The sequence below is a fragment of the Hyperolius riggenbachi genome, chromosome 5 (assembly GCF_040937935.1).
Source record: "Hyperolius riggenbachi isolate aHypRig1 chromosome 5, aHypRig1.pri, whole genome shotgun sequence".
Classification (NCBI taxonomy): domain Eukaryota; kingdom Metazoa; phylum Chordata; class Amphibia; order Anura; family Hyperoliidae; genus Hyperolius; species Hyperolius riggenbachi.
Window position 1 is genome coordinate 184849353 of NC_090650.1, and position 22229 is coordinate 184871581.

The 22229-nt window shown below is 45.1% G+C and overlaps 1 protein-coding gene across 5 annotated transcripts in view; it reads right to left on the reverse strand.

Annotated features, from left to right (window-relative positions):
- Positions 1-22229, reverse strand: part of SLC12A7 (solute carrier family 12 member 7) — a 715067-nt gene that overhangs the window by 415652 nt on the left and 277186 nt on the right. For 4 of the 5 annotated variants that reach the window (XM_068236472.1, XM_068236469.1, XM_068236470.1 and 1 more), the window contains exons 4-5: positions 15203-15349; positions 7542-7596 (exon numbers count right to left, since the gene is read on the reverse strand). In XM_068236472.1, coding sequence (XP_068092573.1) covers positions 7542-7596; positions 15203-15349 — 202 coding nt within the window. The remainder of the gene's footprint in view (positions 1-7541; positions 7597-15202; positions 15350-22229) is intronic. The other variant, XM_068236473.1, reaches the window with a different exon arrangement.

The window sequence follows — 22229 nt, forward strand, 5'->3', positions numbered from 1 at the left end:
CCGTGGACAGGAAACAACTGAAGGGGTATGTGTGAATATTGCTTATTCCCTGCCTGCCTAATGCATATTCAATTGTATTATCTAGCTTCCTGTCCTATTTAAATGGAGGGAGACAAGTCTCAGGGTTGCTGTCCTGAGGACGTCCTGGGAAAGTTGGTTTATGGATAATTCACCAAGCATATTAACTCCTGGTAGATTGATCATATACAATCCCTCGGCCACAGATGCATGCCCAAAGTGTCACTCCCCCAAGCCTTCATTCTTTCATCTCATCTGTGAATGTTCAACCCTTAAAGATTACTGAAGAGCAGGTCACTAAATTCCTTTCTTATGTCTCTTGGGTGTCATACAGGACAAAGGTTTTAAGCTCCTCTTAAAGGATACCCGAAGTGAAATGATGAGATAGACATGTGTTTGTACAGTGCCTAGCACACACACAACTATGCTGTGTTCCTTTGTTTCTTTCTCTGCCTGAAAGAGTTAAATATCAGGTATGTAAGTGGCTGACTCAGTCCTGACAGACAGGAAGTGACTGCAGTGTGACCCTCACTGATAAGAAATTCCCCTTTTTACCTCTTTCTTGCTCTCAGAAGCCATTTTCTGCTAGGAAAGTGTTTTATAGTTGGAATTTCTTATCACTTCCTGTCTAAGTCAGGACTGAGTCAGCCACTTACATACCTGATATTTAACCCTTTCAGGCAGAGAAAGAAAAAAAGAAACACAGCATAGTTATTTGTGTGCTAGACACTGTACATACACATGTCTATCTCATCATGTCACCTCGGGTATCCTTTAAAAGAGAGACTGAAGTCTCATAAAATTCACGTTTTTATTTTAAAAATCACTTTAACATCATTGCTCTACCTAAAACGCTGCATCCCCGTGGCTGAACACTAACTAAATTCCCCAGACTCCCTGGGGCACCCTGCGGGGAGCGCTTCCGTGACAGGCAGAGCTTTCGGCTGCAGCTCTGCCTCTACACGCATCTATCAGCGCGGATCGCCGCCTCTGCCCGCCCCTGTGAGACTTCTTTCACTGAGAGGGGCGGGGGAGAGGCGGTTTGACGCGCATAGAGGCAGAGCTGCAGCTGAAAGCTCTGCCTCCCGGGACAGCACAATCCACAACCAAGAAAGTTGTGGATTTTGCGGGCGGGGGGGGGGGGGGGGGAAAGGGGGTTGAGTTAGGAGGTAATTAGTTAGAGTTCAGCCACAGAGATGCAGCGTTTTGGGTAGCGCAATTATGTTAAAATGATTTTTAAAATAAAAATGTGAATTTTATGAGACTTCAGAGTCTCTCTAAGGCTCAACACACACCATACAATCTTGGTTGTTCAATCTTACCACTTTCATGTAGTATAAGAGCTTATCCAATCAATCATTCAAGGTATTTTCAATCTGTTGGCCCTTATACTACATAGATTTGGTAAATCTGTACAACCAAGATTGTATGGTGTGTGTTGAGCTTAAGTCATTTCTGACAGCAGTGTTGTTATAGCAAGATAAGAGGTGGCTTGCAGATGGCTAGCGCCCTCGACACCAACCTTTGAAAACTGGAAGAATAGACTACTCTCTACCATATAATACGTTAGTATATATGCATCAAGGAGCTATAAAGAGGTATCACCTAATATGGCAGACATGGAAGAATCGTCCAAGAGAATTATTTGTCTGTTTATTGGTCTGTAAGTCTTTCTTATAAGAGATGTTTCTAATACTTTCCTCTAACGGTTCCTTTAGTTCTGTAACTAAAACCCAAATGGTTAACACTACACTCTGTAAAGACATACTTGTTGTATGACATGCTGTAATGTAGCCTCACTGCTCTATAACCATTAAACTGTATACTTGGTTTACAACGACGATGTAATCTTTCCTTTGTTAAACAACAGATTGACTAGCATTGTATGCATATGTGTCGGTAATTGTAAATGCCTTGTTTTGCATATTCAATAAAACATTATTGGTTCATGGATAGACATTCTATTGGTGCTTATCAATGTCACTATCTATGTACTAGACAATTATTAGTAGCAAGAAATGGAGAGCATTTTACAAAGGAACTTGCGGTTTTGAAAGCTAGTTTACGGTTTTGAATATCTTGTTCAAGTGGATGTGTGCTTTTCTGGGGACACCCAGTAAATATCCTAGCAAAGAACTGTTTCTATGCAGGTGGTCAGGGGCACATGGGCTTTTTTTAATGGATATGTGGGGGAAGGGAGTTCTCTGAACCAACACCTAGTCACTAGTCATGTATTGAGTTTTGTTACAATACTGTAAATGTCTTCTGCAGTACCAATTAGATAAAGGAGTTTTTTTTTTTGTGTCCACAAGGAGTAAAGGGCTTGTTCACACTACATGAGCTTTTCTAAGCGCTGTGTGATTCTAAAAGCTCCTGCTAATGTTATCCTATGTGAGTGTTCACACTGGAGCAATGTGATTTTGTAAAAATCCCCCATAGCATTGCATTAGCAAGAGCTTTTCAAAATCACTAGCACTTAAAAGGCTCTTGTAGTGTGAACAAACCCTAAAGATTGCATTTCCTCAAGAGAGTTGTAACTAAAAAGGGTACTTGGGTATTATCCCATCTAGCAGAACCGCTCGGCAGTTAGACAGGCCTGAAATGTGTATTCAACATTATTTCGGCAGCTGATTCAACACAAGTTCCCTTCAATCCTCCTTATGGACTAGTGCACACCAGAGCGGTTCGGTCACGTTTTCAGATCCGATTGCGGATGTGGAAACGCTAGGGTAATGTATTTCAATGGGGTGGTGTACACCAGAGCGGGATGAGTTTTGCAGAAACACATACTCCCGGGCTGCTGCAGATTTTGGATTGCGGAGGCGTTTCTGCCTCCAATGTAAAGTATAGGAAAAACGCAAACCGCTCTGAAAAACGGCAGTTCAGAGCGGTTTTGCAGGCGTTTTTGTTACAGAAGTTGTTCAGTAACAGCTTTACTGTAACAATATATGAAATCTACTACACCAAAAACGCTTCCCAAAACCGCAAAATGCTAGGTGAAACGCTACAGAAAAATAAGAAAAAGCGTTTCAAAATCTGCTAGCAATCTGCTAACGGTTTTTGGTGTGCACCAGGCCTATCTGCTCTTGCAGCATGATTGGATTGAGTGCAGTATAAGTGAGCTACTCTCTCTGCAGGTGGTCGGGGCAGGAGTTCTGTGTGTCGGGAGAGAATATGTAAACGAGACGCTACAGGCATTCCTCCTGCTTCGGCTTCTCCTTTTGGTACACATACTGCAGCATGTGCTCGGCCAGGCATATCTCCCAGTAATAACGGGGCTTAGGGAGGAAGGGGACGGGTGTGAGGGAGGAGGGGTCAGGGAGCACATGGCAGCGAGGGCCAAGCTATGCTGCATGGTGACCATATGGAGGGCAGCTGATTTCAGTATGGGGAGTACGGACTGGGGTGGGATGAATTGGATGCATCATGCTGTGACTTCGGGACAGGATCAGCTATAGAAGAAAGCTACAACACTGTGCAGTGAGGCAAGCTATGCAGAACAGAGCAGCTGATCTGTGGTGAATCAGCTGCCAAAGAAACACAGTGCACACTTTTTAAGCCTGTCTAACTGATGAGCTGTCCTGCTAGACGGGATAATACACAAGTACCCTAAAAAGTATTGATTGAGGCACCTTCCATCCTTAATCTTTAAGGTTGTGCGGTCTCACACAACAAAGTTGGTTTCCTCCTAACCACTGAGTGCTAGAAACATTCAACAAGACCTTCTGTTTTAGAGGTGCTTTAACCCAGACATTTATTAATTACAATTATGCATTTGTCAAAGTTGCTGAGATCCTTACAACTAATGATTACCTATGCATCACAATCAAGAATGGACTGCTTCCATGCTCCTTCCTATTTACTATCCCTTGAAAGGTGCTTTTGTATTTAAATAGTTCATGTTATTCACTTCAACTATCATTGGTTTTAATTTTGTTGCTGATCAGTATATATGGTAAATGTCTTCATGCCTTATTTGAGATCTATATAATATAATAAAAATGGTAGATCCATGTGACAACACATGCTGTGGCTGGATTGGTACACAGCAGTGTGGTATGTTGATGCTCATATTATTGTTTGTGGAGTTTTTAAGAATTTCAGTTAACAAAATTATGCTATGGTGGGCAAAATGTTCTTTTTTTTCTTGTAACAAAAATATGATTGCTGGACAGAGGAACTTGCATAAGTAAAGGCCGGTGACTACAGCAGGGGGAAATGAAAGTTGAGCCGTAAAGTGCACTAGACCTATATTTTATGGGGTCTTAAAAGCGGTTAAACTACTTTCCGAGGTGAAGAGGCTTAAAAAGATTTTACTCACCTGGGGCTTCTCCTAGCCCCTTGCAGCCATCTCAGTCCCTTGCCGCACCCCCGGTCCTCTGAGTTGTCTCGCTGGCCGCCCATGAAGATTGCGACTGCTGGCGGGTCAGCTTTTCTAGGCCTGCTTGGCATTCGAGCCCGCGCATCCACTTCACCTGGCGTGTACTGCGCAGGCGCAGTACATGCCATGACGGACGCACGGGCACGACTGCCTGCGCAGGTGCAGAAGAGCAGAGCTGCCGGCGTGGTTGTGATCTTCATGAGCAGCCACTGGGACAACGTGGAAGACCAGGGCTGCGGCGAGGGACTGAGATGGCTGCTACAGGCTGGAAGAAGCCCCAGGTGGGTAAATCTGTTTGAGCCCCCTCACCTTTAAGTCCTTTAACCTCACTCTGTTAAGCCCGTAATGTTATGGGAAGGAAAAAAAAGATGAAAGCGGTATGCTCATAACCATCACAGGCATGCCGCCAGGGAGGTTTCCTGGACTACAGGCATCCCCAGTATAGCTTAGAACATGTGCCCCCCATCCTCTAAACTCCCCGATCCCGCTCCCCCAGATCCCCAGCACTTACTCTCCAGAACCAATCCCCAGCGCTCACTCTCCAGAACCCTGCCGCACAGCTCCGGTAATCTCTGTGCGGCTATTCAGGGACCGTGGGTGACGTCATCGATGTCAGCCGCCGGTTCACGATACCCCACACGGATATTACCAGAGCTGTGCAACAGGGTTCTGCAATCGCTGGAGAGAGGCGAAGGTAAATAAAAGTGCTGGGAATCAGGGAGAGGGGGATCAGGCTATACTGGGGAACACCTGAACCTGGCTACCTATACTGGTCACACCTGTACCTGGCTACCTATACCGGCTACACCTGTATCTGGCTTCCTATACTGGGGAACCCCTAAACCTGGATACCTATACTGGCAACACCTATACTGGCGACACCTGTAATCTGGCTACCTATACTGGGGAACCCCGAAACCTGGCTACCTATACTGGCCACACCTCTATCTGGCTTCCTATACTGTGTAACCCCTAAATCTGGCTACCTATACTGGCCACACCTGTACCTGGCTACCTATACTGGCCACACCTGTATCTAGCTTCCTATACTGGGGAACACCTAAACCGGTCTACCTTTACTGGCCCCACCTGTACCTGGCTTTCTATACCGGGAAACACCTAAACCTGGCTACCAGGTTTCAGGGGGCAGCAGCGAGGCGGCGGGCTCCGCCAATTCCCAAGAGATTTCATGGTGAAATCAATCGGGAATCGGCCTGCCGTGTATAGGAAGCCGATAGATCTTTCTCTAATCAGATTCGATCAGAGAAAAATTTGTCTCTTGGTCAAATCTGCCCATCAACGCTAGATGTAAGGCCACCTTTACATTTGTATTAGTGCAGGTTGAGCAGCTGCAGCTCGGAAGTGTGAATGATCAGAGATTTATTTTGGGGAGTAATTTTGAAATTTAGTTTTGATTTGATTCCATATTTCAAGCTTTTATTATACTAAAAATGTATACTAGGTGTTTGCTTGACACGTTTCGGTAAGTTACAGAAAAAAAAAAGGTTATGAAAATTAACTGGAACACTTTTTGCACAGAAATCCAGGAAAAACTGAACACCGAGGAGGTTAAAGAGGCACTATGGCTAAAATGATGCTGTTCCCTCATCTCCAGCATCAGTTGTTTAATATTGACAGCATAATTTTCTCCACAGCGCATGTGTTTAAAATTTACCTCCTAACAGCACTTTTGGGCTGTACACATCTGACCTGTGTAATTACCTCAGCTCCTTCTGATGGGGGATCTGACTAAGGCCCCATACACACATCAGACCATAGTCTTTTGAAAATGAAAGATCACAGACCAATCTTACCACCCTTCATGTAGTATGAGAACCATACTCTACACAGTCTTTTCTATGGAGCTTAACTCCACATCAGAAAAAAATCTTTGCAAGATGCTGCACACACAGATGCTGTACAGACACAAAAGATCAGTATCTGCAAAAGATCTGTTCCTGCCAAAAATCCATTCCTGCAAATTGCAATAATAGTCTATGAGATCTGCAGATCATCATACACACATGATTTAACTGACATTCATCTGCAGATCAGATCCACCAGGATGGATTTTCAGATCTGCAGATGATTGCTTGATCTGCAGATGAATGTCAGTTAAATCATGTGTGTATGATGATCTGCAGATCTCATAGACTATCATTGCAATTTGCAGGAATGGATTTTTGGCAGGAACAGATCTTTTGCAGATACTGATCTTTTGTGTCTGTACAGCATCTGTGTGTGCAGCATCTTGCAAAGATTTTTTTCTGATGTGGAGTTCAGCTCCATAGAAAAGACTGTGTAGAGTATGGCTCTCATACTGCATGAAGGGTGGTAAGATTGGTCTGTGATCTTTCATTTTCCAAAGACTATAGTCTGATGTGTGTATGAGCCTTAAGCCTGGCTGTTATCTGCTCTCTGATCGCTGTGGTCAGCCCTCTGGGTCTCCTCTTGCAATGCTAATTTATTAGGTCCACACTGTGTTGTTGCAGACTTCTCACAGCTAAAAAGTAATTATATAAACAAGTTCTATTTGTGCCAGCTTCAAAATATTCAGACCCCGTTTATTTAGTGTGCACAACACAGTGAGTGAGCTGAGTAATAAATCAGCTCTGTCCGAGAAACGGAAGGCGCAGAGCAGGAAACAACAAGGCCCCTCGGATCCCCGTCAGAACCAGCTGATGTAATTACACAGGTCAGATGTTGTACATACCATAAGTGCTGTCAGGACGTATATTTTAAACACATGCTCTATGGAGAAAATTATGCAGTCAATATTAAACAACTGATGTCGGGGATAAGGGAATAGCATAATTTTCGCCATAGTGCCCCTTTTAGCTGCCTGTGTGTGAGGTGCTATTGAGGTAAGCAAGAAATACGGTTTTTTGGTTTTTTTTTTCAATTTTTATCGTGGATATAGTGATCCTTTTTTTTCACACTGGTGTGCCTAGACAGAAACTACTGTACCGCGATTAGTCAGCTATGGATTCATTTTTTGTTATTTAAAACATAGATTTTTTTTCCATTCATTATTTCTCTACAAATTAATACCAAATTAATACCAAACAGCTTACTATGTCTAAAAACAAAAGTTGAGACAGAATCTTGAAATGTGCTCTTTTATGAAGGAAAATTTGCTTACCTGGTACAACTCCATTAGTTGCAATTGCGCTCATAGAAATAGCAGTTAACATTGTCTAAAATAAACAAAAAGTTTCATTTTAAAATTACAGTATAGGCAAAGAAATGGTAAGGTAACCAGAGCCAATAATTCTTACTTCTAAAAACTAATTACAACCACAGGCATACTCTACTCTTGCAAGCACAGTGCCTTAATGCCCTAGTTCGGACAGTTTGTTTTGTTTATACTTGTAATGCAACGCTATTTTAAAATACTTATGCACAAAAACGTTTTGTTAAATGTTGCAGATGTTAAAATGCAATGTGAGTACCATGAAAATTCCTCTTTAAAATATACCAGAGATGGTACACCATTGCGAATTTATACTTATCCAGAGCTTCCTCCAGCCCCATGAGCAGCACTGAGTCTCTCACCGTCCCCTTCAGCCCCTCCATTCTGGCAGTACGACTCCCAGTAATCCGGTCAGTCGCCACCAGTTGAGGCCCAGCCCCACGCACCCTGTCCCCTGGAGTGTTCTGCGCAGATCGCACCAGGGGACAGTAGTGCAACAAGAGGTGCGTGCATAGCTGAGACACGTATACGCAGAAGGCCGCAACTGCCCAGATTACCGGGAATTGTAGCGGCGGAAGCGGACCTAAGATGATGGCAAAGGACTGAGCGCAGCTCATAGGGCTGGGGGAAGCCCAGAGTAAGTAAAAATTAGCGATAGTGAACCATCTCAGGTTAACGTTAAAGCGTATTGACATAAAATTCAATACAAATGTGGTTTCTTTCTTTTTATCACCCATACAGTTATTATATATGTGCACAAGTATCCGGTTACAAGTTCCCAAAGTATAGTTTATTTGCTCTGAAAGCTGCCATTGCATTTTATTCATAACTGTTGTATTTAAATTGTAATGTACCCAGTAATGTACCCAGTAATGATTTCTGAGCTGCTGCCTGTGTTCTGGACATATTAGAAGGAGTTTATGCACTGGCAGGGAATGTTTACATTCTTCACTTCATTAAGCAAACACAAGATAATGTTATCACCAGTTTCTATGCGGTTCTCACTGCAGGGAGCTTTCTATTGAAAAAGTAAGTCCTGTGTTTAATTGTTTGAATGCTGTTTTACTTTAAAAAAAATTGTGGTAGTATATTATATGATATAAATAATCTTTTATAGCAAAAAAAGAAATTCTGGGTTTCATACCACTTTAACCTTTTCGGGACCGGCCACCTACCCCCCCTTAAGGACCAGGCATTTTTGGCGGGAAGGGGGTGTGCGCGTTTGGGGGGGTCAGGCGGCCGGATCCCGTGTGTGGCTGCCGAACATTGTGTCCCCCCTTGGTGGCCTGGGCCCCCCCTTCTGCCAGCAGCCTTCACTTACCTTCCAGGCTCCAGCGATGAGCCGCACGGGACCCTCTTCTCCGGCCGGCATCTCCGCTTCATCTGACGAGCAGTTCCGGGTCGCGGCTTGATGACGTCATCAAGCCGGGACCCGGCGCTGACGTCAGATGAAGCGGAGATGCCGGCCAGAGCGGAGGGGGGCGCCGATCGTCGCTGGAACGGCAGGGAGGTGAGTGGATCCTCTTCCTTCCCCCCCCTGCCGCCGCAGCTGTCAAACAGATCACTACGATCCGACGGCGATCGTAGTGATCGTGTGATCAGCAGCCATACGCGATGGCTGCTGATCACTCGGGGGAGATGTCGGCTGTCATATGACAGCTTGATCTCCCCCTCCGGGTGCGCACGATCGCGTCGGGAGCGGAAATTTCGGGCCGGCGTAGATCCTACGCCGCATCAGGCTAGAACAGCCACAAGTGCGGCGTAGGATCTCATTCACATGGTCCCGAAAAGGTTAAAGTGGACCCAAACTCTTACACAGGACAGAAAGAAAACAGAGACATGTATTTAGAGAGTTTAGCCTGTCTAATTCCCCCTCATTTGTGTCTAATCACAAGTTGTAATTTGATCTCTCCCCTGTGTCACATGACTGCCACAGCAGAGATATCAGATAAGCTTATTTGAAAGCACAGGCTGTTAACATGTCTGCTTCCTTGAATCAGGAAGTAGAACCAGTACATATTTATTTTGGCTCGGTTCACATATCTTTATTATTATCTTTAATATTTAAATAAAATAGGCAACTGACAATCTTAACCACTTGCCGACCGCCCACTACCTATGGGCGTCGGCAAGGTGGCACTCCCAGGACCGCGTAACACAGATCGGCGGCGGCACCTGGGGGACTAATTAGCCGAGGAACGCGCGCATCAATGCCGGCATTAGGCTCCGCCCACCCGCAACGTCAACCCGCCGGCCAGTTAGCAGCACCGGCGGGTTGTTAACCCCTGATCTGCCACAAAGAAAGTGTATAATACACTTTGTTATGTATACAAAGTGTATTATACAGGCTGCCTCCTCCCCTGGTGGTCCCAGTGATCGAGCGACCACCAGGGGAGGAGGCAGCCCTTGTAATAGTCACATAAGCACACTGATCCTGCCCCCCTCCCCCCTGATCGCCCTCAGCACCCCTCAGACCCCCCCTGAGACCACTGTTTGCACCCAATCACCCCCCTAATCACCCATCAACCACCCCCTGTCACTATCTGTCAACACTATATTTTACGTTCGGTCCTAAACTGCCCCCTGGGGGCTCCTGGTCACCCCTCCCCACACACTCAGATCCTCCCCAGACCCCCCTAGTGCCCCCCCCCCCCCGTGTACTGTATACATCTATTCTCCCCTGTAATCACCCACTGATCACCTGCCAATCACCAATCAATCACCCCGTCACCACCTGTCACTGTCACCCATCGGATCAGACCCTTACCTGCCCCTTGCGGGCACCTGATCACCCGCCCACACCCTCAGATCGCCTGCAGATCCGCCCTTAGATCACCTCCCAAGTGCATTGTTTACATCTGTTCTCCCCTCTAAACACCCACTGATCACCCATCAATCACCCCCTGTCACTGCTACCCGTCAGATCAGACCCTAATCTGCCCCTTGCGGGCACCCAATCACCCGCCCACACCCTCAGGCCTCCTCTGATCAACTCAAAAGTGCATTGCTTGCATCTATTCTCCCCTCTAATCACACCCTGATCACCTATCAATCACCTCTTGTCACCCCCTAGCACTCCTACCCATCAGATCAGGCCCTAATCTGCCCCCTGCGGGCTTCTGATCACCCGTCCACACCCTCAGATCCCCCTCAGAACCCCCCCCCCCCGATCACCCCGTCACTATCCTAGTGATCTAAAAACAGTGATCAGTGAAAACTGTCACTTTTAGTATCACTAGTGTTAACAGTTAGGCCAATTATTTAGCTAGGGCCCTTCGTTGGGTAGTTAGCGTCAGTTAGCACCCAGCCCACCACACCGCAGTCACTAATTAGTTGCTGATTAGCATCATCACTGTCGCTAATCAGCATTGCTACCATATAGTATCTGTAAGTGATCACTACTGATCGCAGTCAGATCTATATAAGTGTCACTAGGATACACTAAAAACGCAGTGTTTGACCGATCAGGCCTGATCGTTCGCCTGCACTTGGCACTTGCGTTCAGCCCGCAGTGACAGAATTTTTTTTTTCTGATCACTGCAAAAAACACTGTACAATAACTGTGGCACTGTAAAGATCAGTTTTAATTTTTTTTTTAATCAAAACTCAGTGACCACAGCTTTCTACTTCACAAGTACTCCCTTTTACTAGGTAGGTGCTCTTTTTCCTGGGTAGTCTCAGAGGAATACCCCCTAAATTTAGCAGTCCACCATGGCAAAAAAGGAGTATTCCGCTGAAGAGGCCGCCGAGATTCTGGCCCAGTGGGGTGAGTGCGATTGGGAAGCCTCATCCGACGAATCATCCTGGTCAGAATACGAACCGGTGAATAGCAGTGGCTCTCTGACCAATAGCAATGACGAGGTTGAGGCCCCGGCTAGAGCCAGACGTACCACACCCCATGTCACTGGACCGCAGGTGGCACAGGATCAGACTCAAGGGTAGCAGAGTGGTGCTAGCGCTGATCCAAGTTTTCTTGGTGAGGCATGCACCAGAAGCGTAGCATCTCCTGGACCTAGCATCAGTACTCCCATAGACCCTGGTGAAGCAGGGAGCACCAGCATGGTAGTAGAAACTGGTTCGGTGGCACGTGCATTAAGACCCGAGTCGCAGCCACTAGCAAAAAACGGGCCCGTACTGCCCATAGTGTCCCAGAGGTGCTGGCAAATCCCAATTGGCAATCCCCTGGTTCTGCCACACCCGTACTGCCCCCTTTCACCGCCCAGTCTGGAGTCCAGGTGGAGACAGATAATCTAGGATCGGCGCTAGACTTTTTTAATCTGTTCTGCACCGTGGATCTCTACGACTTAATTGTGGCCAACCGGTATGCCACACTATACGCAACCGCCAATCCGAGACGCTACCATGCCCAGCCTTTTCGGTGGAAACCACTCCAAGTTTCCAAACTTAACATGTTTTTGGGCCTTCTCCTTAACATGGGTCTAGTCAAAAAGAATGTATTGCGGTCTTATTGGTCTACGCACCCAATACATCACACCCAAGGTATTATGTTAGGTGTATGATGAGTTCATAGAAAATTTTATTTTTTGTCACAAGTTAGTGGAAAATGACACTTTGTGAAAAAAAAACAAAAATCAATTTCCGCTAACTTGTGACAAAAAATAGTCTTCTATGAACTCACCATACTCCTAACAGAATACCTTGAGGTGTCGTCTTTCTAAAATGGGGTCACTTGTGGGGTTCCTAAACTGCCCTGCCATTTTAGGGGCCCTAAACCGTGAGGAGTAGTCTGGAAACCAAATGCCTCAAAATGACCTGTGAAATCCTAAAGGTACTCATAGGACTTTGGGCCCCTTAGCGCACCTAGGCAGCAAAAAAGTGTCACATGTGGTCTCGCCGTACTCAGGAGAAGTAATAAATAAAAAAATTCTCATTTACAGAGATATTTCTCCCACCCAGCATGGGTATGTGTAAAAATACACCCCAAAACACATTATACTATTTCTCCTGAGTACGGCAATACCACGTGTGACACTTTTTTGCAGCCTGGATGCGCTAAGGGGCCCAAAGTCCTATGAGCACCTTTAGGCTTTACAGGGGTGCTTACAATTTAGCACCCCCAAAATGCCAGGACAGTAAAAACACCCCACAAATGACCCCATTTTGGAAAGAAGACATCCCAAAGTATTCACTAAGAGGCATGGTGAGTTCATAGAAGATTTTATTTTTTGTCACAAGTTAGCGGAAAATGACACTTTGTAACAAAATAAATAAATAAAAAGTTTCCTTTTCTGCTGACTTGTGACAAGAAACATGAAATCTGCCATGGACTCACCATGCCCCTCTCTGAATACTGTGTCTACTTTCCAAAATGGGGTCATTTGTGGGGGATATTTATACTGTCTATTTATTGAGCAAAGGCATGTAAGCACAATAAATTTAGACAAAAATGTATATAGAAATTTTACTTTATTTGAAAAATGTCAGCACAGAAAGTAAAAAAAAAAAAACATTTTGGACAAAATTCATGTTTTTTTTGATGAAGATAATAAAAACTAACAATCACAGCAGCAATCAAATAGCACCAAACAAAACTGTGTTAGTGACAAGTAAAGGAGGTAAAAATCATTTAGATAGTAGGTTGTATGACCGAGCAATAAACCGTTAAAGCTGCAGTGGTCTGAATGGAAAAAAAAGTGTCTGGTCCTTAAGGGGTTTTAAGGCTGCAGTCCTTAAGTGGTTAAAATCAAACACATAAATCAATGTTATCACTGAAAATTGCATGTCACAATGATCTTACTTCCATAGATTAGAAGTTTCACTTTTGTGCTTTGCTTTTAACCAGTTAAGGCAGTCATGACATTATAACCGGAAACAAACAAAGGTTACGTTTGCATGTACACTATTTATACAATATTAGATCACCTCATTTCAATTCAATCAGGCCCGGATTTACCTAACAAAAGCCTATAGGCACAGATGTCCTGGCACCCTAGACTTCGTCATCCATGAGCCTACAAACACCAGCCAAACTGCACCGCAAGTCTGCTGGCTGGCCCAGCTGTCACTTTTCCCTTACCTGCCTTGCACATCGTAGGTAGTTGCAGGTATCCCCAGTATTAGGTAGCTAAAAGTACCTCAGCATTAAAGAGACTCTGTAACAAAATTTTCAGCCTTAGTTCTTCTATCCTATAAGTTCCTTTGCCTGTTCTAATGTGCTCTGGCTTACTGCAGCCTTTCCTAATTGCACAGTGGCTGTGTTATCTCTGTTATATGATCTAATCTGTTTCCTTATGTGGGCTCTGTCGGGCTAAGGCTTGAATGTGTGGAATGTGCAGGGCTGCTTGTGATTGGATAGAAGCGATACACAACCTCTGCAGGCCCCCTGCAGGCTCTGTATGACTCACACACTCTGCTTATGTGAGCCTATCACAAGCTGCCTAAAACTGTTAATTACAAGCCAGGATTGCAGCAGAGTGTGGCAAAAACAGCACAAAGGGGCCCAGAAGAACACAATGAATAGAGTGGTATGCTTTTTGCTGTAAAAATTTTAGAGTACAGATTCTCTTTAAGTAGCTAGAGGTGCCTCCGACTGAAGGCGCAACAGAGGATGTACCATCTACGGCAGCTGAAAAGTTTGGTCTACCTCAAAATTTAATGGTGCAATTCTACACTGCAATTATTGAATCCACCATAACATCATCTATGACTGTATGGTTCAGCTCCTGCTCAGCATTAGAAAAGGGGAGGCTGCAGCGCATCATCCGAACAGCGGAAAGGATAATTGGCTGTAGATTACCTTCCCTGCAGGATCTTTACGCTAGCAGGTGCAGAAAGAGAGCGACCAAAATTGCCTCTGACCCCTCTCACCCAGCTCACTCTATCTTCCAGCACATGCCTTCAGGAGTAAGATTCCGGTCAATCGCTACCAAAACCTCCAGACACAGGAACAGCTTTTTTCCTCAAGCAGTAGCCATACTTAATGCTGAACCACGCTAGAGCTGCTAGGACTTGAAAGTAATCAGCACAGAACTGTAAATGAACAATTCTCACATTGCTTACTGCCACTATACTTGCATAAATGTCCTTGACTTGTAATATACACACTGTCTGCCCTTGTTTTTTTTTTTTTGTTTGCGTTTGTTAAGCAACTGCCAAGGCAAATTCCTTGTAGGTGCAAACTTACTTGGCGAAATAAAATGGATTCTGATTCTGGAATGCAGGAAGCAGGGTGAGTAACCTCTCATTTACACTGACCAGGATTCTGCGTAGGGAAGGAGAGAGGCACTCAGGGAGAGTGAGCCGCCTTTCCATCATCAGGCATCTGTAGACACATGCCTACAGTGCCTTATGGTGAATCCAGCCCTGAATTCAATTCAAATTTTCAAATTGCATTAGCCATGGGTCTGCTTCTTTCATATTGTAAATGCTCAGATATAATAAAAATGACAACAGTGAGGTTGCTGCATTTGAAACAACAATATCTGCAGGGGTTATATCATGGGCATTGAAAGCACGACTGTAGATTGGCTGAAGGCCCTTTAACAAATTATTGAAGCGGTCTTTTTTGTGGTGGATTTCTACTATACCAAAGTGCAACTGGAATGCATTACTTCGCTTCTGTAAACAGTAATCTGAACTGTTATACTTACACATGAACAACACATCAGGACAATGCAAAAACATTCAAGTACTCCTGCTGTCCCAACAATCCATGTTAAACGAAGGAAAAGAATAACGCCAAGGATGTTTTGTAAACATGGTAAGTATACTCCAATGAAGGTTCCCATTCGTGTTTCCTGAAAAAGCAATCGCAATGTTATCTTTATAAGTTTATGCTACAGGGTAATACAACACTACAATACAAAAAGGTGGGCTCAGAATTCTGAAACAAACTTGGATTGCTGGCCATACCCTGAACAGATGCAAACACACCAAAATTTGTCCATGTAATCGAGGAAGAAAAAAAAAAAAAAAAAAAAAAAAAGGACTCTCAATACTGACATTTACCACAGCCGCAAACACATTATTGTGATGGTAGGGTGCACACCGGTAATTACTGAGAGCAGGCATCCACACAGGCCAGTTTTTGAGGCCATGTAGAAATTGCTCGACTGAACAGACCTTTGAAAAAGACCCGCCTCAGAATCATACAAAGAGGCTTTCCTGAAACGGTTTTAGAGAAGGCATACAAGAGAGCAAAGTATTCAGAACGACTTGAGACTTTGCAGAATAGAACGAGCACTCTAAGCTTACATATATTTGTGTCGCCAGTGAGTTGGGCGCAGTGCGAGCCGAATTACAGCTCTCCGTGCTGCCACAAAGTTCTCCAGCGCCGGTAAATACTATTCCCCCTCGAAGTTGTCGCAACTCAGATGGAGATGTAATTCAGGGTCCGCCAAACGCCGGAGCCCCGAATTACCCTTACACGCCCCATGCAGTATTACATTACTGCTATGGGGCACCTATTTTTTAGCGCGCGGCGCTTAGCAAGACAACCAGCTTCACACTCAGAAAAGTGTGGTGGGACTAATAGCGGCTTTTCTAACCAATCCCATAAGATCTTTCATATTATGGAACTATACTATAGAATCTTGCATAAAGACTAGGACCTTACTAAATTCCCTCCTGCATGGCCAGGTATAACATACAGGTGCACAGGGTCGGTCTGGGACACTAAGGGCCCACCAAGGAAGTTTCAGCCTGCCCCCCCCCCCCCCTGATCCCCTTCTCTCCCCCGCATTTTGGGCTCACATACACATGTACTCTAGAAATTTTGCATAAGTTTATGGTAGGGAAAAGATTGTGAGCACTTCTGAGGACAGTCTCCAATAGGGATATGTCCACATGCGGCGCGCACAGCGCGCCGCAGCGAAAGTAAATGGGTGTCACCACGCACTGGAACATCGTCGGCGTGGTCACGATGAGTCATGGGCAGACTTAAAAAAAAAAAAAACACAACATAAGTAGCGGTGTTATTCACAGAGATTAGGTCCGAACAGATACATTTTAGATAAAATATTTAAGTAGTTACATGCCTCATGATAATTCATCAAGTAGTTAAATCGCAGCAGATTTTCCGACAAAATGCAATCAGGTTGGCGGCAGATACCCCCACAACATGCAATCAGGTTGGCGGCAGATACCCCCACAAAATGCAATCAGGTTGGCGGCAGATACCCCCACAACATGCAATCAGGTTGGCGGCAGATCCCCCCACAAAATGCAATCAGATTGGCGGCAGATACCCCCCAAAATGCAATCAGGTTGGTGGCAGATACCCCCCCAAAAGTGGGCAGCAGTGACCAGAAAATCGTAATGTGGGCAGCAGACACCTGAAAATCGCAATGTGGGCAGCAGTGACCAGAAAATCGTAATGTGGGCAGCAGACACCAGAAAATCGTAATGTGGGCAGCAGACACCAGAAAATCGTAATGTGGGCAGCAGACACCTGAAAATCGTAATGTGGGCAGCAGACACCTGAAAATCGTAATGTGGGCAGCAGACACCAGAAAATCGTAATGTGGGCAGCAGACACCTGAAAATCGTAATGTGGGCAGCAGACACCTGAAAATCGTAATGTGGGCAGCAGACACCAGAAAATCGTAATGTGGGCAGCAGACACCTGAAAATCGTAATGTGGGCAGCAGACACCAGAAAATCGCAACGTGGGCAGCAGTGACCAGAAAATCGTAATGTGGGCAGCAGACACCTGAAAATCGCAATGTGGGCAGCAGTGACCAGAAAATCGTAATGTGGGCAGCAGACACCAGAAAATCGTAATGTGGGCAGCAGACACCAGAAAAGCGTAATGTGGGCAGCAGACACCTGAAAATCGTAATGTGGGCAGCAGACACCTGAAAATCGTAATGTGGGCAGCAGACACCAGAAAATCGTAATGTGGGCAGCAGACACCTGAAAATCGTAATGTGGGCAGCAGACACCAGAAAATCGCAACGTGGGCAGCAGTGACCAGAAAATCGTAATGTGGGCAGCAGACACCAGAAAATCGCAATGTGGGCAGCAGGCACCAGAAAATTGCAATGTGGGCAGCAGTCACCAGAAAATCGCAATGTGGGCAGCAGGCACCAGAAAATCGCAATGTGTGCAGCAGACACCAGAAAATCGCAATGTGGGCAGCAGTCACCAGAAAATCGTAATGTGGACAGCAGACACCAGAAAATCGTAATGTGGGCAGCAGACACCAGAAAATCGCAGTGTGGGCAGCAGACACCTGAAAATCACAATGTAGGCAGCAGACACCTGAAAATCGTAATGTGGGCAGCAATACCCCCCCCCCCCCAAAACGCAATCAGGTTGGCAGCGGGCAAAGATCGGCGGGGTGGGGCGGAAGCCACCCCCCTCCTTCACCTAGGGGCCCCCCCTCCAGAATTGCAGCCAGCGGCAGCAGCGGGGATGAATCTCTTACCAGCATGACTGAGATCCGTAGCTCTGCGTGCCGCTGGCTGGTCTCCGTTTCCTGAACTGACTGTCCAATCACGCTCTCGCAGTACTTCCTGCGAGAGCGTGATTGGACAGTCAGTTCAGGAGACAGAGACAGACCAGCCAGCGGCACGCAGAGCTACGGATCTCCGTCATGCCGTTAAGTGATTCTTCCCCGCTGCTGCCGCTGGCTGCAATTCTGGGGGGGGGGGGAGCGCGGAAGGGGGGCCCCTAGGTGAGGGAGGGGGGGGAGGCTTCCGCCCCTCCCCGCCGATCTGTGCACAATGTCCCCCCTTCCTGCGCTTAGCCCCCCTCCTTTTTAGCACTGGGGCCCCCAGGAGGCGGGACGGCCGGGGCCCACCGATGGGACCATCGGTGGTTCGGTGGGCCTGTCCGAGGCTGCAGGTGCACCAGAAATTTATGCTAGATACTGGTGCACAGTACATTCACTAAACTAGGACTACAATTCACCTGGCTGTCCCCTAAACCTAATGGTTCCTACAAGTACTGCAAGTCATGCCTCCATAAGTCAACAACTAAAACCTTTACTTCCAAATCTAATGGACATAAGTCAACTGTAACACTCCAGGAGTGGTGTACGCCTTTAGGTGTAAATGCAATCTGGTGTACATTGGGAAGACTCTGAGACTGCTGAAACAGCGGGTACTCTAGCATATTGGGGACATGAAAAAACAAACAGGACACGGCAGTGCCACATCATTTGAATACCAAACATGTTTGAAACCCTCTAAACATAGTGTTTCCAACAGTGGAAGAATGGCGTGAGAGGAGGCAACCTGGACAAAAACTTATTACAATTTGAAGCTGGATGAAACTTCCAAGTGGACACCCTGGCTCCCAGGGGGCTAAATGAGGACTTTGCTCTAGAAAGTTTTTTATAGTCCACTTTCCCCAGTTATATATAATTAATAGCATTATATATATATATATATATATATATATATATATATATATATATATATATATATATATATATATATATATATATATATATATATATATATATATATATATATATAGCCCTTAGTGTAGCAAGACCTGCTATGACAAACTGAGTGGTCTGCACCTTGCATGCTTGCAGGATCTATATATTTTATATGGTTGCTCTGTACAACCTGTACTATAGTTTGTGTCAATTATTTTGACATATTGCACACTTACTCCTCCCTCCCCCCCACACACACACACCAATATGGCATTCCTCATGTGACTAGAGTGTCACACTTCCTCTACCTCCATCCCCTCCACTCACCTATCTCCATATCCATTTATCAATACTGTCCTGCACATCGACACATTATTGCTGGGAGACCTGGTGACGTGTCTTCCCTGACTGTCAGCCAATCAGTGCCTACCCATCTATACAGATCTTCTTGACAAATGGCACAACTGATTGAGAGCTTCTCCCTTCCCTGCACCGTCCTACCGCTTGGACATCGCCTCCCTGCCTGTTACTACAGTCCCACATACAATTTGGCATTGCTGTATATGAATGGGGTGGGACTTATCCTGTGATACCACATAGACGACTAACTGGGCTGTGGAGTTGGTACAAAAATCCTCTGACTCCAACACAGATTCCTCAGTTTAGGATTCCACCGACTCAAGAATCCTCCAATTTGCATATTATAATTTTGTTGATTGAAAGTATGTAACATAAAAAGCATCTCATCACTGCCAACACGTAGGAATTTTAAAGGACATCTAAAGCGAAAGGGATATGGAAGCTGCCATATTTATTCCCTTTTAAACAATACCAGCTACCTTGGCTATCCTCCTGACGTTCTGCCTCTAATACTTTTAGCCACATACTCTAAACAAGCATGCTCAGATCAGGTGTTTCGGATATTATTGCCAAATCTGACAAGATTAGCTGCATGCTTGCTTCTGGTGTTATTCAGACACTGCTGCAGCCAAAAAGATCAGCAGGGCTGCTAGGCAACTGGTATTGTTTAAAAGGAAATAAATATGGCAGTCTCCATATTCTTTTCACCCAAGTTGTCCTTTGAAGCTATATTAAGATGGCATCTGCTTTTGGGAACAAAAAGCTCCGGGCAAGGAAGCTGATGCTTTACCTCGTCAGCCATCCTTCCAGCGTGTAGCCCTGCCACCATGCAGAAAAAGGCCTCTAGCTTTTCTATAACTGCAGAAAATGGCCCTGGCCTTTTCTTTATCAAAGGGGCAGATCTACGAATCTGAACGCAGCTCATATAGGGTTAGAGTGAATCTTACTAAAAAGACAATACTGAATCTACAATACCCTACTGCTACTAAAAAGACAATGTGTTGGGACACTAACTTTTAACTACCTCACGACCGCCCCACGCCAATGGGCATGGCCGCGGCAGCAGCCCCAGGACCGCCTAACGCCAATTGGCATCAAGTCCTGGGGCTCTAATTTGCATGCGATCGCGCGCACATCTCATGTTCGGGGGCGGAGCTCCGCCCCTTCTTCAGTCTCCGAGCGGCCATTGCCGCTCAGGAGAATGTTAGACGGCGAGATCGCCGTCTATTTACACAGCGCAGCGCTGCAAACAGCAGCAGCGCTGCACTGGGGACAGGGGGGGGGGGGGGGGGGGAGGCTGGCTGGGGAAGGTAGAGGAAAGGTTTTTTTTTTAAAAAAGTGAACGTAAATATTTAAAAAAAAAAAACCACAACTGGGGGGCGAGCTCTGTTGGTGGGAGGAAAAGGGGGAGGGGGGAATCACTTGTGTTCTGTGTTGTGCGGCCCTGCAGCTTTGCCTTAAAGCTGCAGTGGCCATTTTAGCTAAAATGTGCCTGGTCTTTAGGGGGTTTACCACTGTGGTCCTCAAGTGGTAAAGCATTAGCGGACCTCTGTGGGGGTTTTTTTGTACACCAGAGATGCATTTTAACTAAACTTAAGAAATGGCTCTAGAGAACCTGTTAAATAGAAATCAAAACTAGTCCTTGGTAAGTACTTGTAAAGGGTGCAGACCAGAACAAAGCACATCCTTTATGCCCTAGGCAAACTAACATGTAAGAGTGATGTGCAGGTTCTCTGCAGGAGAATGAGAGGATTCTTCCTCTATTACACATTATTCATGCACAATCTGAACCAGGTTTATGGGTGATAGACAACACCTCTGTGTTCAATGTTCACAACAGCTCTGCGGGGAGTGCAAATGTAGAGTATAGTATTACTGTATAACTTATTAGTCACCAAACCCAATCTTAACAACATACCAAATGATTGTTTTAATGAGCAAAGGGATTGCACACATTTGCATACAAAATTTTCAAAAACCTGCATCAGGGCAGGAACACAATAGGCAGAATCGCATTTGCGTTTTCCACTGTGTGCTATGGGGAAAACTCATGCCATTCTGCCTAGTGTGTTCCTTCCCTCAACGCAGAATAATCTGCATCTCATCTCTGCATTTCACTGACCATCCAGTAAATACTAGTGATATTCTTACAGCAGAGATGTTATTTATTATATATAAAAGATTTTTACACGTTGGATATACAGTCACAATCAGATATGTACGGACTTTAAAAATACGGTGATTGCTTCATTGCAGCAGCACAAGTAACTATCTTTTGATTGTTTATTTCATTTTCGTGAACTAAGCACTGCTATTACTGATATATATATATATATATATATATATATATATATATAAGCAAAAGTATTCGGCCCCCTTGAAGTTTTCCACATTTTGTCATATTACTGCCACAAACATGAATCAATTTTATTGGAATTCCACATGAAAGACCAACACAAAGTGGTGTACACATGAGAAGTGGAACGAAAATCACACATGATTCCAAACATTTTTTTACAAATAAATAACTGCAAAGTGGTGTGTGCATAATTATTCGGCCCCCTTTGATCTGAGTGCAGTCAGTTGCCTATAGACATTGCCTGGTGAGTACTAATGACTAAATAGAGTGCACCTGTGTGTAATCTAATGTCAGTACAAATACAACTGCTCTGTGAGGGCCTCAGTGGTTGTCTCAGGCCTGGTGCACACCAAAAAACGCTAGCAGATCCGCAAAATGCTAGCAGATTTTGAAACGCTTTTTCTTCTTTTTCTGTAGCGTTTCAGCTAGCATTTTGCGGTTTTGTGAAGCGTTTTTGGTGTAGTACATTTCATGTAATATTACAGTAAAGCTGTTACTGAACAGCTACTGTAACAAAAACCGCCTGGCAAACCGCTCTGAAGTGCCGTTTTTCAGAGCGGTTTGCGTTTTT